At 37.4% G+C, this 14,802-nt stretch overlaps 1 protein-coding gene across 2 annotated transcripts in view; it reads right to left on the reverse strand.

Moving 5' to 3' along the window:
- Positions 1–14,802, reverse strand: part of EFNA5 (ephrin A5) — a gene marked incomplete at its 5' end in the record, with an annotated part of 208,833 nt that overhangs the window by 26,355 nt on the left and 167,676 nt on the right. For both annotated transcript variants that reach the window (XM_084304987.1, XM_084304986.1), the window contains one exon: positions 7,629–7,921. In XM_084304987.1, coding sequence (XP_084161113.1) covers positions 7,629–7,921 — 293 coding nt within the window. The remainder of the gene's footprint in view (positions 1–7,628; positions 7,922–14,802) is intronic.

A 14,802-nucleotide genomic window follows, 5' to 3' on the forward strand; every position in this document is an offset into this window, starting at 1 on the left:
ACAGTGAAGTACCACCGAATAAGAGCCTTACCCACCACTGAAGTGCAGCCACCTCTGAGATGTGAAGTTGTAGCTGTTGAACATCAAAACTGATTTAAAGCAAGGAATGATGAATGGTCCATCTGCACAAAGGATTGAAAGGGCTGCATTCAATTCATTCAATTGTACTTCCAGCAGAATACTGGATTTGCATACTGAGAGGAAGTTGCAATGGGATTTTTACAAGATCTGCAAATGTTAAAAATTACTGTAATCCATAGACACCAGTATGGAACATGTAGTAACCACTCCTCTAAGGCAAGGAGGTCACACACAGCCTTACCAAGTTCCTAATCCTTCTTGGTGGTCTTTTACCAAAGGTCTAATCAATCTACCTTCTTAACCTTTGTGATTAAATAATCACATAACAATGCTCAATATCTGCTTTATTTTCCTACAGAATTAACTGGTTTTCTTCCAGCACATTAGATGAGAAGGAAACAAGGGTGGATGAAAAAAAAAAAAAAAAAGCTGTCCCTCAACCCTTCTATCTGTAGGCAGTCTCTCATTCTCCTGATGTCCAATACCAGCATTTCTGTAGAAAGCAACACAAGCCACTGGTCTTCCTACAAGAGTTAAGATACAATACGCTCATGAGACAGCTTTCAAAGCTACAAATGTATAGTATATCCTCCCCTCTTTTACATTTGTGCTGTTATCAGAATCTTAATGGCACTTGAACTTTTGAAGCATACGGATCCAAATCGTATTCTTTCAACTTGTTATCTGAAAGACATTCATTCCCTTTGAAAAACTGAAACAATAGAGACCAGCACCTCCATGGGTTCTCTCTTCATTTTCTTATATGTATTTCTCCTGAGTCCCAAATTATTCAACAGCTTTTAATGCTCCCTTTGAGGATTTTAACAACAGTACCAACGTCAAAATCTATTAGACTCCAGTGATTGTTTCTGCTTTCTTTTTAGCAGGACCAGCACTTAATTCTTCTGATGCTTTCTAACAGAAACTAGTCCTTTAATCTACACACTAGGATAAGCATGAATTCCCTTTTAAAGGTCACCTTCCTTGTCTGTCTAATGTTATCACACAGAAATATTTTTTAAAGTACACATTTATCAAACCCTTTCAATTGCTTTGATTTCATTCAGAACATCTCAAGTGATTCTGGTAAACCAGCTATCAAAGCAGGATTCATAGAAGAGTGGCATGTCTAAGCCACTGCTGTCAAAGTAGCATCAGTGTTTATGCTGATCAGATCTTGATTGAAAGGTTAATGTGGGACCTTACAATAAACAACATTTCCCCCAAAGAAAAGTGCAATTAACACATTAAAAATATTTGTGAATCCTTCAGCATCCCTTAACAGTGTTCTTTAGTTAACCTTCATTTTTTTTAGCTTTTGGTATAAACTGGGATGTTTGGAGAGAGAGTTCCAAATGGGAACTTCTGACCTCATGTCTTCAAAAAGAAATGAAAAAATGCAAACACCAGCAGTACCTGCATTAACTAATACGTGTGGAAATGAAGACAGACAGCCTTTTTTTAATGCACTGAAAGACAAGTCTTCACGTTGAAAGCAAAATATTTGCTACTTAAGTCAACCATTGTCATCAGTAGAAATAATTTTTAATAAAAGTTTAGCCTAAGGAGTAACTACAGTGACTCTGCTGCCTCTAATATATGCCGAGTACAGTATGCCAAGGCTTTCTAAAGCTAAAGCCCAAACTTTGTCCCAAGACAAATCTTAGACTTTGAGTCCCAGGACTGGCAGAGTCAAGGGGTAAAAAATATCCCAAACCAGGCTTCTTACAGCCTATATTTTATTGATGTGAGGAAATACAACAACAATAAAAAATACAAAGACAAAACAAACAAAAACAACAACAACAAAACAACCCCCCCACACACAAAAATTATGGTCTTTTTATTACAATTAGGGGCTACTTTTCATACAATTCCAGACTGCACTCAGTTGAAGAAGAAAAATAATCTGTTTTCATGTATGCATAGCCTAGTTTTGTCCATGCATATTAGTCAAGAACCCAAATAAAGATTTAGCCAGGTACTTTGTAAGACAACTAACACTGGAAATCTACAAATGACTACCTGCCCTAACAATCATATACATAAGTTAAACAAATGGGTATTTGCAAGAGATGTACAACCTTTATCATAACTACAAGCAGAAGAACAGAAAACCTCAGTAAGAAAGTATTGCTAATAAAATGGAAACTATTTTCTCGCCCACAACTGAAAAGATTCTCTGAAGAACAATCAGTACTAGCTGCATCAATGAACATGAAGGAGCAATAGCTTCTTTACATAAAAGCAGCTTTAAAGCCAGGCTGACAGTGTCTTCACATTTGTGTTGGTAAATGCACAGATAAAACATCTTTTTTTGAATTTCCAAACTGGTATAGATTGCCATTTAAGCCAAGGTCAATTGGTTGGTTAAGAGATTTGACTTTACTGGATAGCTTACAGTGAAATCATATATTCTAAGTGCTGGATGCAAAAAGGAAAAAAAAAAAAAAAGTGTTTAAAGAACATTATTAGTTTATTATTGCTGTACTACCCCTGCTGGGATACAGTAATGAAAGTAGATGTTGACTTCCTCAAAAAAAAAAAGTAACCTAACCATCATGCCTAGTCACCTATGGCATCTGTTAGATTGATTCTAATATTCTCCAGACTGCAACACTGGTTTCTTTACATTACCTCGTATTTCCAGAAGGAACTTCCTCACATAAATCAGACTCAAAAATTGAGAAAAACTACACTTACACTCTTGGACAGCATCTCCTATCAGCAGACATACAGCCAGCAGTATAAGCCAGTTCTGAAAAAAGCAGTATTTCCTGGTGTATATCAAGATGAAAAAAAAATGAGGGAAGTGTTTGGGGGAGGAAGAGGAAGTTAGGGAGAAGACAACTTACATTTATCTTTTCTGATAGAACAGTATTATGGGTCATGGTCCTTCTGCTTTGTGTTCCTATTACACCAATTCCATCCCATCTTACCTCTGGTGGAGTATGTGGACATCCCATAAATTAAACAATCACTTTGCAGTGAGTTGTGACTGTTTGTGCAGAACATTGACATCCACTAATACTAAGCTAGTGCTTGAGGAAGAGCAGTTAGCTCTATGAACCTGTTTAATATCACTCTTTGAGCACATGAAAAATATCAAAAAAGCCTGTTAGCATATGAGAGTTTACAGATTTCTCTGTAGTGTTCTCCCAGACAGCATTACAGGCAATTCAACCTTGTCTCTACAAAATCTCTAAATTCTTGCTATACTCAAACTAATCCTAAAAAAAAAAAAAAAAAAAGTACAGCCAAGCTGGCAATCTGAGAAGCTCTTCCAAGTTCTTAGCCACAGAAAGTCTTTCTAAAGTCTGTGTTAACTTTCATAAGCGGCCACTGCCTTTCCTACGCCAACTCCTGATTTGCACAGGGATATGCATGGTTCCTTGCTTTGATTTCTAAACTTTGCCCATAATTCTTCATTACTAACCAAAAATCCCTATCACAACCACCACTGCCACCAAACAGTGATTGTTTCATGTCCTCCTCCATCTCCAGTAATTCAGAGGTGAGGGCACCTAGAAAAGTGTTTCAGTACAGATTCTGCCAGAAACATCTCAGGAGAGAGAACCACTTAACATATATTCAGTATAAGTTAAAGGTAAACCTGTAAACAGATAGCAAAATCCTTCAAGATCTTGCAGGGAACTGAACAATAGCAAGATTGTGAAGAACAAAAAACCCATCTGGGTTTCTTTAGGAAAAAGGTATAGGTATATACAAGTAACAGTAGTCAGTGATCAAATGACTAAATAAATAACATATGTAAAATCTTGGAGGATAAGATGATAAAAATATCATGGATTTGTTAAGAATAAATCTTGTCAAATGCTGAATTATTTGATGGAATAACTAGACTGATGGCAAAGAGGAAAGCAAATGCTACAGCTTAATATTAGTACAACTTCTGCCACTATGTCTATAATACATTACTCTCAAGAAAAGAGCAATGTGGACTAGCTTAAATCAGGAGAGGAGCTTGCTTTGGAAATTGCTGTCAGAATTCTTCATTAATCAGTACTAGTCTAGTTCTATCTGTGTCTTCATCTTTTGATTTCGTCAGCTCTGCGTTTTGCCAAACTATTACTGATACTTTATTCCATATGTACTACATTAATAAAAATAAAGCATCCATAATTAAGTTAAAGGAATGAAAATGATACCCTCATTTTGAATTTGATGACATTATATATTTCATGACCTTTTTTCCCCTTCCTTGCTTCTGAGTTCATCTTCCATTCCACAGTACCTCCTCCATCTTAACCTGCAAACCCAAAGTTCTTTTACCTTCCAAATGGCATTAAAATCACAGTTATACCACTAAGTGGTTAACTTCTGCTTTCACTAACTTACTTTCAGTTACTGCTGTTTCAGAAAAAAATACCATTTTGTCTGATATCAGATTAACATACAATAACTTTAGATGACCGTCTGCTAAGAACTATGAAGAAACTGAGACTTTGTGTCATGATTTATTATTTACTTTCCTGACTATGCACTCCCTAACTAAAAATTAATTTCTCTCTAAATATCTAATAACATGTTTTTCATTTAAAAGGAAGCTCAAACAGTACTTGTTGATCACATCTGCAATGATGAATTCTGTTCTTTGATATGAATTTGACATCAGCAAGCTAGATTTTTTTTCTTCCATTGTATTTTTCTGGCATGACTAATCGAAGAAGGGAGGTCTAAGTTCATGTGAGCAATATACAAAGGTATTGCATAATAAAAAAAGTGGCATTTTCAGAAATCAACAGTTCAGAAAAAAGATAGTGATTGTTTTCAAATTACTGCACTTCCTGAAAATAATAGAAGCAAGAGATACAAGTCACCTTCTTAAAAGGTAAAGGGAGAAGACGTTCCATAAACACTAAAAAAAAAAAAAAAAACCACACACACACAATAATTAAGTTAAATACCTAACCAACCACTTAATCTTTTTGTCTTCCAGACGTCTACACTACATGACATATTTTGTGTCCTTATATATCCTTAATACAACAGGCTACATTGTCAGCCTCCTCTGTCATGCAGAGGGGGCAAAGGTTTAAGATCTGATGAGGAAAGACAACCTTCCCTGACACAGCACTGATTTCCTCACCATGTCTGCTACAGAGAGGTAGCAGAGGCAGTCTCCTTAGCCTGCACTAGAGCCTGCTGACAATTTTGATGAGGAAATAAGGAACAGTGTTTCAACATCTCATCTCTTCAGCACAGACCAGTAGAAAAACATACCAGGATGGACAACACTCCCCAGAGAAGCTTTTTGCCTTTAATTGTTGCTGTGATGACTGTAACTGCAGCATTACTGACCTTGTTACTGTCCCCAGCAGACCAAAGGCTGAAAGGGGAAAATACTTACAATAAAGAAAAGGAGGAAAAATGCCTTTGTGTCTCTGAAACATGGCTAAAAAATTAATTTCAGTGAATACCAGGCCAATAAGCTACAAGTAAATGAACACCTCTTTACTGCTAATTTTTTGCTATTTTACCTTTCATTAAAAAAATAATTCCATCTAAACTCAGTTGAATATCATAAAGCCCTTCATACTTTAAAGCACTTTGGAGCAATTATTTTGAAGGGAGCCCTTGACAGTTAAATGAGTCAGTTAAATGAATGTTATAGAAGATACATAATGATTTTTAGCAAAATATTGAATTTAACCAGAAACGAGGAAAACCAGGCATAAGCACCCTGGTGTATTTGAATAATAATGTCTTGCATGAGAGTTCAATGGATTTTGTATATTCTAACAATGAAGCTGTTAGCTAGATAGACCAACCTGAGATTTCTCTCTTCTTTTTTTCTTTTCTTTACCTTCTTGTTTGATTTTAACCTTTATAAAACATTTCTGCATCTTTTTTTTTTTTTTTTTTAAATTTAGAAAATCAATATGGATTTTTTTTTTTATGCTTGCAGGTACTGGTGTCACAACTCTGCTACATTTTATTGCAAACACATGATGGTAAAGAGATTTCATTCCTTATATTGAGTATGTCTGCTTGTTTTAATGATAATAATGAGAAACTGAATTAAAAATAAAACAAACAAACACACAAAACCACAAAATCCAGTGTTTACATGAGGTCCAATATTAGAATTTTTAGCAATACAAAATCCCTGTTTAAGTTAAGAGGAAGTTATGTGAGTAAGAATAGGCACACACAGTATAGATTTATTTATCCTAGATCATTATCTCCATAATCCTAATTTCTTAGTTTGCTGCAAAATCTGAAATGGCATCAAGGCTTTACATGACTTAATATCATCATATTACAAAACATCACCATATTTAAAATCGTAAGCAATATTACTGTCAGCCATTTATTATTATTATTATTATTATGCTTCAGCACAAGAACAAGGCACTGTTCTTCTGCCACTCAACTGCCACCCATTAAAAGATTTTATTTGCGGGAAGAAAAAGGAACGAATTGAAAACAGTCCACTAGGAATGCATTTCCCTGTAGATTTAGAAAGGAAAAGGAAAAACCTCAATGCTGAACAAATGAGGCTGAAAAACAGGGATCATACATACTGAGTTTCTCTGGTGAAATGAGGTGGAAGGTCTGTTTCACAGCAAAAAGGCCAACCACACATATAAAGGCAATATTTATTGGGACCTACAGTCTTCCTAAAGCTTTCAGCTCTCTAGCTGAACACTAAAAACTACCAGAAAAAAAAATAATACTACTGAAACCGTCACAACCTGTTAGGAAGCAGAAGATTCAGGTCCAAAACAAGATGATGAGATGAGCTCTTTGTTGGGGGATCAACCAAACAAAGCAAAACCCCAGCGGGCTCCGAGCTCCCCTAGGTGCGGGTGCAGGTTCAGGCTGGCAGCGCAAGGCACTGCTGCAGTACAGCACAGGGCGAGGGCCATCAGCATCATCCCTCCCCACCCTGCGGCACCCCACATGCTCCACGCTGCCTGAAACCGCTGCTGCAAGAACACAGCAGGATGAGAAGGAAGGAAGCAAAAGGCAACATGTGGCTTGATACTAGGAGTGCTTGCCACAGGGAATTACGGTTTTGAATACTGCTGGACATAGGCAGGTATGCTGCTCAGAAATCAGAGACCTGACTTTCCCTGGATGATAAACTTTACAAAGACAAGAATACTTAGAGTGAGCAATTAAGAAAAACAGAGATAAGAATACTGAAACTGGGCAAATAAAAACATCCAGGAATTTCACACACAAGCTATTTTTCCCCATATCTGGGGAGAGCTTCCACCCTTCCTTTCTCGCCTCCTCCACTTCAGTGTGTTGCAATAAATGTAGCAGTCCGTTTTGCTTTAAAAGTCAGCCACGGTTCAGCGAACAGGCTGACATGCTATTTCATGTGAGAAAAGAAGCTGTGATTTAATCTCATTTCCACTAGCTAGATTCCTAGCTAATGTATCTGGGGATAGTTAAGCCTATGTTCACTGTAAAACATCTGCATTGGCCCTACGCATTTCCACAGAGCATAGGTGAAAAATTAGCTAGGTTTCTTGCACTTGCTAGGCAACAACGGTAAATCTCCATATACTCACAGATGTAGAAATACTCCCGGCCTGGCCTGAACTCAAATCCTAGTGAGAAGGGCGTGAAGAGCTGGAATTTTTCTGAGAACTTCAGCGGTCCATTCGGGGAGTGTGGCCGATTACACTCCCACCTCTTGAACCCTTTGGAGGTGTGATCACAGGAGCTGTAGCCGTCAAAGTTCACCATGTACAGAACATAGCGTTCGGTCTTATCTTCTGGCACTGAATCTTCATAGTGAGGGCAGAACACATCCAGGTAGTCATTGATGCACACGTCGATGTGGTAGTCACCCTGCTGGAATCTGAAATCAAAGAAAGAGTTCAGACATAAGCACAGTTAATGCAGGATGACCTTGTTGCAGGATAACGTTCTCGTAAAGGGGGCATCAGTAATGTCATTTCATTTCACTCTAGCCATGCACATTCACTCTCGAAACTAACCCTTAATATTCACCAGAGCTATCAGAGACTGCTTGTGCAGGACTACGGTTATGTGACTTTCTGGATAAAGGTTTTGTTCTTTTTTTTTCTGACAAAATGAGTTGTCTCTTGCTAACTCACATCAAGTTATAGACTATCTCTCCCTATGTCTTTATTGAATAAACAAAATCTCTGCTTTTTGTTTATTTATTTATTTATATTTATTAAATTGGAGGGAGAAGCAAGAAGAAACAAAGAAGCCAAAACTGTATTAGCCTTCCCATACCAGTGCCTATATAAACATCTACATGTGCAGAAAAATAAGCAACCCAGACATGCCCTTTTCTGTAAATCAGGCAGTAGTCACCCCTGTATTAAAAGCCGACTTGACTATAAGAACTTATAGTTACTGCAAGAGCACAAACAGGTTTACTTTCTTCATGATTAGCAGCAGTTTGTCAAGATGCAAAGAAAACCCTGTATTGCTTTTTAAAGATATTTGAAAAGCACTACAACTCCTTTGCCAGAAGTACATACTGGAGACATTGCTCTGCTCAGATAAAAGGATTCTGGGATACGAATTATCAGCTCTCAGCCTAAGGTGACAGGTCTGAATAAATGCCAGCTGAGAAATGCAGCACAAGGCACCAGCCCAGATGCACTTTATTATTATTACTATTACTGAGGAGACCTCAGAGGCGTGGGATTTTTGTTTTGTTGGGGATGTGTATGTGTTCTTTTTCCCTCCCTCCATGTTTCCCGTACATTACTTTTCTAATGCCTGCCGTAGAATCTGGAAGAAACTATGGGAACAAATTCACTGCTTCCATGGGAGCTTATACTGTGATGGATTTAATGATTCCATAAAGCAGGTCTGTACGTCTATCAAACTCCCTGGGGCTGCCTAAGAAACGAACCACTGACCTGCTCCACGTCAGGCAACTGGGCTACTTGTAGTTCCTCTCTTTCGCGGCTGCAGTTGTCAAGTGTACCACACAGCAATAAAAAGGCCATGACAGATTTAACTATAATACTTCTTTTTAGCTGAGGGGCATATTTTAAACACCTGATGGGCTTGAAATCTGCCATCTGGAGCCTTCTATCTAATTTCAGAGAAAAAGCAATGATCTGCTGGCCCTCCAAGGATAAATTCAGAGCAAACTATACCTTTTCATATCCCTACAATAATTTAGCTTCAATAAAATAGCTTTTTAACAGAAAAAAATTGAACACGCATCAAGGCATGATATATCTGTATAATTTCAGCCAGTGCACAGACTCAGAGTTCCATTCTGAAACAAGGAGAAGTCTTTCTTTTCTTAAACACAGTTTTTTCAGGAAAATTCACATTTATCTAAATCATTAGTTAAAAATGTATTTTGTACTCCACTGCTTTCAAAACCTGTCACACAAACAGATGCTGTCTTAACACACTTGCAAAAACATACTGTTTTGAAACTGGTGCCTGTTCTCTGTATCAGTTAACAGTACACCATTTCTTACTAGTAACAAAAGCAAATATCTAATTTAAAAACTAGAAGGCTTTATTCTAGCAATGATAACTGTTTTTGTTTTGGTTGCATTTTTTTAATTACATTTTTAGTTTGATTTTGTAACTAGTAACTAAACTGGTAATTAATAAATATGTGCATATGTACATTTATTTTAAATTTGCAGGTTTCTTATTCTCAATCCCACCTCTCAGACCAGCCTCTGCCTTCACAATAATGCTTAATCATGTTTTTTTGACAGAAACCACAAGCATTCCGAACTAAGACTAAGAACTAGATGTAAGTAACTGTAGACATTCAGGATCAGACTGGTTTCCTTAACACTGGAGTTTAACAATAAAAATAACCTCATGCAAACTGCTTTTCCAGACTCCCTTTAAGTCAATGGAGAGAATAGGGACTTCAAGTCCAATTCATCTGACCTGTTTCGGCCCAACTTGCACTGGGGTGAGACAGATCTCACTCCAGGAGCAGCTATTCCTCTCCTTTAACTACGAGACTCCAGGCAGACAGACTCTATACTGTGAATGGCTGAATTTGAAAGGGTGAATCTGACCACACAGTTGGAGATTATAAACACACAGAGACTGAATTTGTGATCTCACCTTAAATCCAAGTTTGCAAGGAAATCAAACCTGAAATCTGCGACAGTGACCTGTGCTCCAAGCACTGCACACAAGGAGCTCACCTGACACCCTTTTGGCAAGGTCCCCTCTTGTATTCCTGTTCAACAAACAAAACCACAACACAACCATCCCCTTTGGCCACAGGTTCATTCTGATTTCTGCTTACCCAAGTGCTGAACCAGCTGAGCGTCCCAGGATGCCCTTGGCCAGCCAAGCACAGCTGGACACAGGAGCAAGAAGCAAGCATTGGCTGCAGAGCCAGCCTGAGGCCCAAGTACTCAGCTACATACCTTTCATCCTGCTACCCTTCCCTCCCTCATCACCTCTCTCTCCCCTGTTCTGCCACTACTTTCAACCCACAGACATCTGAGGCAGCCTGCATGCATTTGTATTCATGCCTCTAAAAACAGAGGAAGACTGTGTGTATTTTAAGTGATCTGAACTGGCTGATCTTAGCTGATATTGCTGGCACAGCAGTGAATGTGCTCCAGGGAAAACATGTACCAAGGTATTTTATTAAGCGTCTCTGAGCAAAGTCTCTTCACTCTGTAGAGCAACAGCAATACTGAGAAGAGGTTATTAGCCAACCAAGAAGCAGAAAGCAGGTATTTATTTATTTCTTCTCTCGTAATGTCTTAAAGAACTCAGTAATCAAAGACTCAGCATGAGTACTTAACAGATGTAGAACAAATTTTGTTTTTCCTAAAGAGGCTACAAAATCTGCATTGTGCGTGTTGGAGTGAACACTGAGAGAGTTCCTGCTTCTACAATTACAAAGTGTTATTTTCCTGACGAGAAACCAAAAAGGCTTCTGACACAAGCAGGAAGGCACAAGGGTGGCCATGGGTAACTCACTCTAAAACTCATAAGCTCATACTCCTCAAAGCCATTAAAAGGAAAACATTCCAGAAACACTTTTGCAAGAATTTTAAACCAAATCCAGAAGGAAAACACTTACTGTTTATAACGGAATGCATCTTAGTAGTAGTGTAAAGTCAGGTATGGGAGTGAAACCAAAGTTCCACTTCAAATGAAAGTATTTATCAGTGTTTAGCCACACACACGTATCAAAGAGCACAACATGTAAAGGGAAGGTGGGATCTCTTTACAGATATATTTGGAGAGATGACAGGAACAAGACTTCCTACAGACTGTATATAATAATAATGCATTCCTTCCTTTTTTCAAGTCTCTTTCAACATACAATGCAAAGCTTATTTTTCAACATGTCTCTAGCAATACTACTGACTTTCCTTTTCTTTTCCTCAGTTAGGTTTTCATCATGTCCTGGGAGATTCATTCTGGACCCCTGTGCACTTCTGGAACCAAGTGATCTATAAAGTGAACTTTATAGCTTCTACTATGAATAATGATAATATTATTTAAAAAAAAAAAAAAAATCTTATCTAGATTTTGCATAACAGAATACAATGGTGTGGTGGAAACCAACCAAAAAGGCTTCCCCAAAACTCAGGGTCTGCAGATCTTCCCACAAATACTGCCATTTGTCTCCCTGGACTCTGCCTTACACATAGAAAAACACAGTTACTCTTCAAACATAATTAACCTTTGTTTTGTGCCAGGTGGCATTCAAACAGTGTCTTGGAAACTTGCATAGTACAAGGCTATCTATTAAGCAGTAGGGCTATGAAAGCTATTTTCAAGACAGAGACAGATAGTTAAGTAGTTTATAAACCTAAACATTACTATAACCAACAAACCATCAGCTTGCTATGCAAAACTTGCACACAGCTTCTAGCAAAGACCGTCCCTGTGAATGTTTCTGGGCTCAAATGCCACTGCACAACTACCCAGGTATTCACAATGCAAAGAAAGAAATTCACAATAATCTTAACTGGAGAACTGTAAGACTAGCAAAACATTTTCAAAGTAATTTTATCTTCTATATTCTGTTTATCCATTAATGGAAGTGAAAGTACACAATCTGTATGCACACTTCTCTTCATAATTTGAAGTTCTGAAGCATATGTGACTCATTTTGAATTTAATAGCTTTGCTGGTCACTGAAACAAGTGACGATTTATTTAAATAGATATTTAGAATGCAACAACAGTTTTGTTTGTTGGGTTTTGTTCCTTTCTTCCGTTCTTTCTTGCAATAAACACTATAAAAAATCCAGTTTAAAAACAGCACAAATAACACTAATTGCCCATTATCATTTAGATAGATAAAAAATTGCAATAGCTCCTGCTTTTTGCTTCTCATAAAAATCTTATTAGTTATATTCTATCAACCTTCCTGTAAAATCGACATGCCAGATGCTCTACTTCAAGATAAGTGTACTGGAAAATTTTCTTTTTACTATGTCAACCTTTCTTTATTTTGAGCCTTTTCTATTAAATGCATGCAGTAAGGCTTCATTGTGAAACTGAAATAAAATAAAATAAAATAAAATAAAATAAAATAAAATAAAATCTGCTTTAACTATGAATTATGAAATTCTGGTCTTCGAGTCTGGCATCAGAAATGATCAGATGCAAATGGCCCAGATTCTGCTGCCTGGAACACCAACAAACAAAGGACACTGCTACAGCTGAATGTCTTATACCAGTTGCCCTCCTCTCAAATGATAATATAAAACGCAAAGCAACATCAACAAAATTCAGTAAATAGAATTATTCTTTGCAAACCATAATTAGCCATAGTTTTCAGAACACAGCAAAAAGATACTTGTTCTTTTCCAAAGGAAAGAAGGCTTCTCTGAGCAGCACACATGCACACCCCTGCAACTGCTGGTCACTTGGATCCTTATTTTTATTTTTTTGGCCACTCAGCAAATTTTATATAAATTTAAGCAGACAGACAGTTCTCAGAGAAAAGTATATTCCTAAAAGTATCATGCAAAAAGAAGCTAGGAGATATCCTGTAAGTGTCCCAAAAAAGGCTGAACTGCCATTAAATGCTAGATGACAGAAACATTTTCCACAAGTGCTACTATAGCCACAGAAAAAGCTTCAACCAGAAAAATATTGAAATAGGTTGAAAATTCAGTTTATTTTTGTTAGCTAGTTATGAAACCACTTGGATAATTTATTAGTATTGGAGTTGGGAGTATAAAGTAGGTATCATGTATATACAATGCAGAGACTAGTACAAAGTAGGTATTTGTATATGCAATAATACACAAAACACAAACATTTTCTGCAAAACTTGACATAATTTAAATGATGTAAAATGTCATTTAAAACGACCACATTTTATTGCTCTTGGAATTTGATAATGTCACTTATTTACCATCTACACTGAGTTCACTCACATTTTTTGCGTGTGTTTAGGTGGCACGCATAGTGCATTACTCCATCGCAAACTCTACTCACGTGCTGTGACTGTAACACAGCAGGGTAACTTGTGCCTCGTTATTCTTTCTTCTTTTAGACAGCCCAAGCCCTCTCATTTCAACTAAGTTAAAGCTGCTGTGTGTGATGGGGGAAATCTTGTGGCTGTTAATTATCTGAGGGGTTGTGGGATTAAGTGCACCATTTTACTGCAGATAATTTTAAAGATGCTATTTCTGTGGTATGCAAAAATAACCTCTTTAATGCTCTTCTGTTCTTTTCACTGGCTTTGTCACAACATTTAATAAACTCTGTTCCCATAGCTCTGCTGACATCAACAATGATTCTGATGCACAAACAATGAAGTAATCAAAGACTGATTTTAATTTTAGCTCTATTCTAACCAAAAGAAAATTCAACATCTCCCAGATGCTAAGAGAAGTGGGTTTACTAACCAGTGACATTTTAGATCTCTAGCAGGATATTACCACCCTGAGCAAGCAAACAGGAAAAAACAAAAAAACAAAAAAAAAAACAAAAAAAAAAAACCAACAACAACAAAAACCCAACAGCTATTGCGAAGGAGCTGTCTGTGACCTTTTGGTCCTTAGGTTACAGTTTCACAAGTTAAGACAAGCTCAAAATACCATGAAAAGAGCCTCTGTAGGAAGTGAAACACTGACAAAATGACAGAGAAATAACTAATCAAGGCTGTTCAAAAAAAGAACAGCATTCAAAAATTATGCCTAGACAAGACTGCAAGTTAAGTACACAATGTAGAAAGAAACTTATTCTCTTGTCATTAAGTTCTCTATTCAATTACCATTTATTGGAGTAATTAAACACTGGGAAAGGATGCCAGGCTAATTGTTAGATTATGATAATTACCCAGCTTTGCTGTGCTACAGCTGATCAAAATAAGATGTGGTCACACGCACTCAGCTAAAGCTTCTCTGCAATCATTGGGCTTCCATGGGAAACTTATTACTATAATAAGGCCACTTATTACTAGTTCATTATCAATCAGGCAGAGAAACTTATTATTTGCAACCTTCGTTTTACTTTCCCACCCACTGTGCCGGAACAAGTCTCCCAAAAGGTTGCACCCAGGTCTCTGCCTTTGGCTGGCTCCCTTCCATCACAATTACACAGCTGAGCAGAATCAGGCTCCTGCACTTGACAGACTTCATCAGACTCCCAATTACTGTCTCACAGACAGTTGCAAGAGCCTATCACATTTCTCAAAAGAGCTGAGTGATTGCTATGAGATTCACCCCATACCTGTCTGTTGGAGATCTAACTTCCCCTTTTGTTCCTGCTATGTCCATTC

Source organism: Netta rufina (genome assembly GCF_964035555.1).
Source record: "Netta rufina genome assembly, chromosome: Z".
In the NCBI taxonomy this organism is placed as follows: Eukaryota; Metazoa; Chordata; class Aves; order Anseriformes; family Anatidae; genus Netta; species Netta rufina.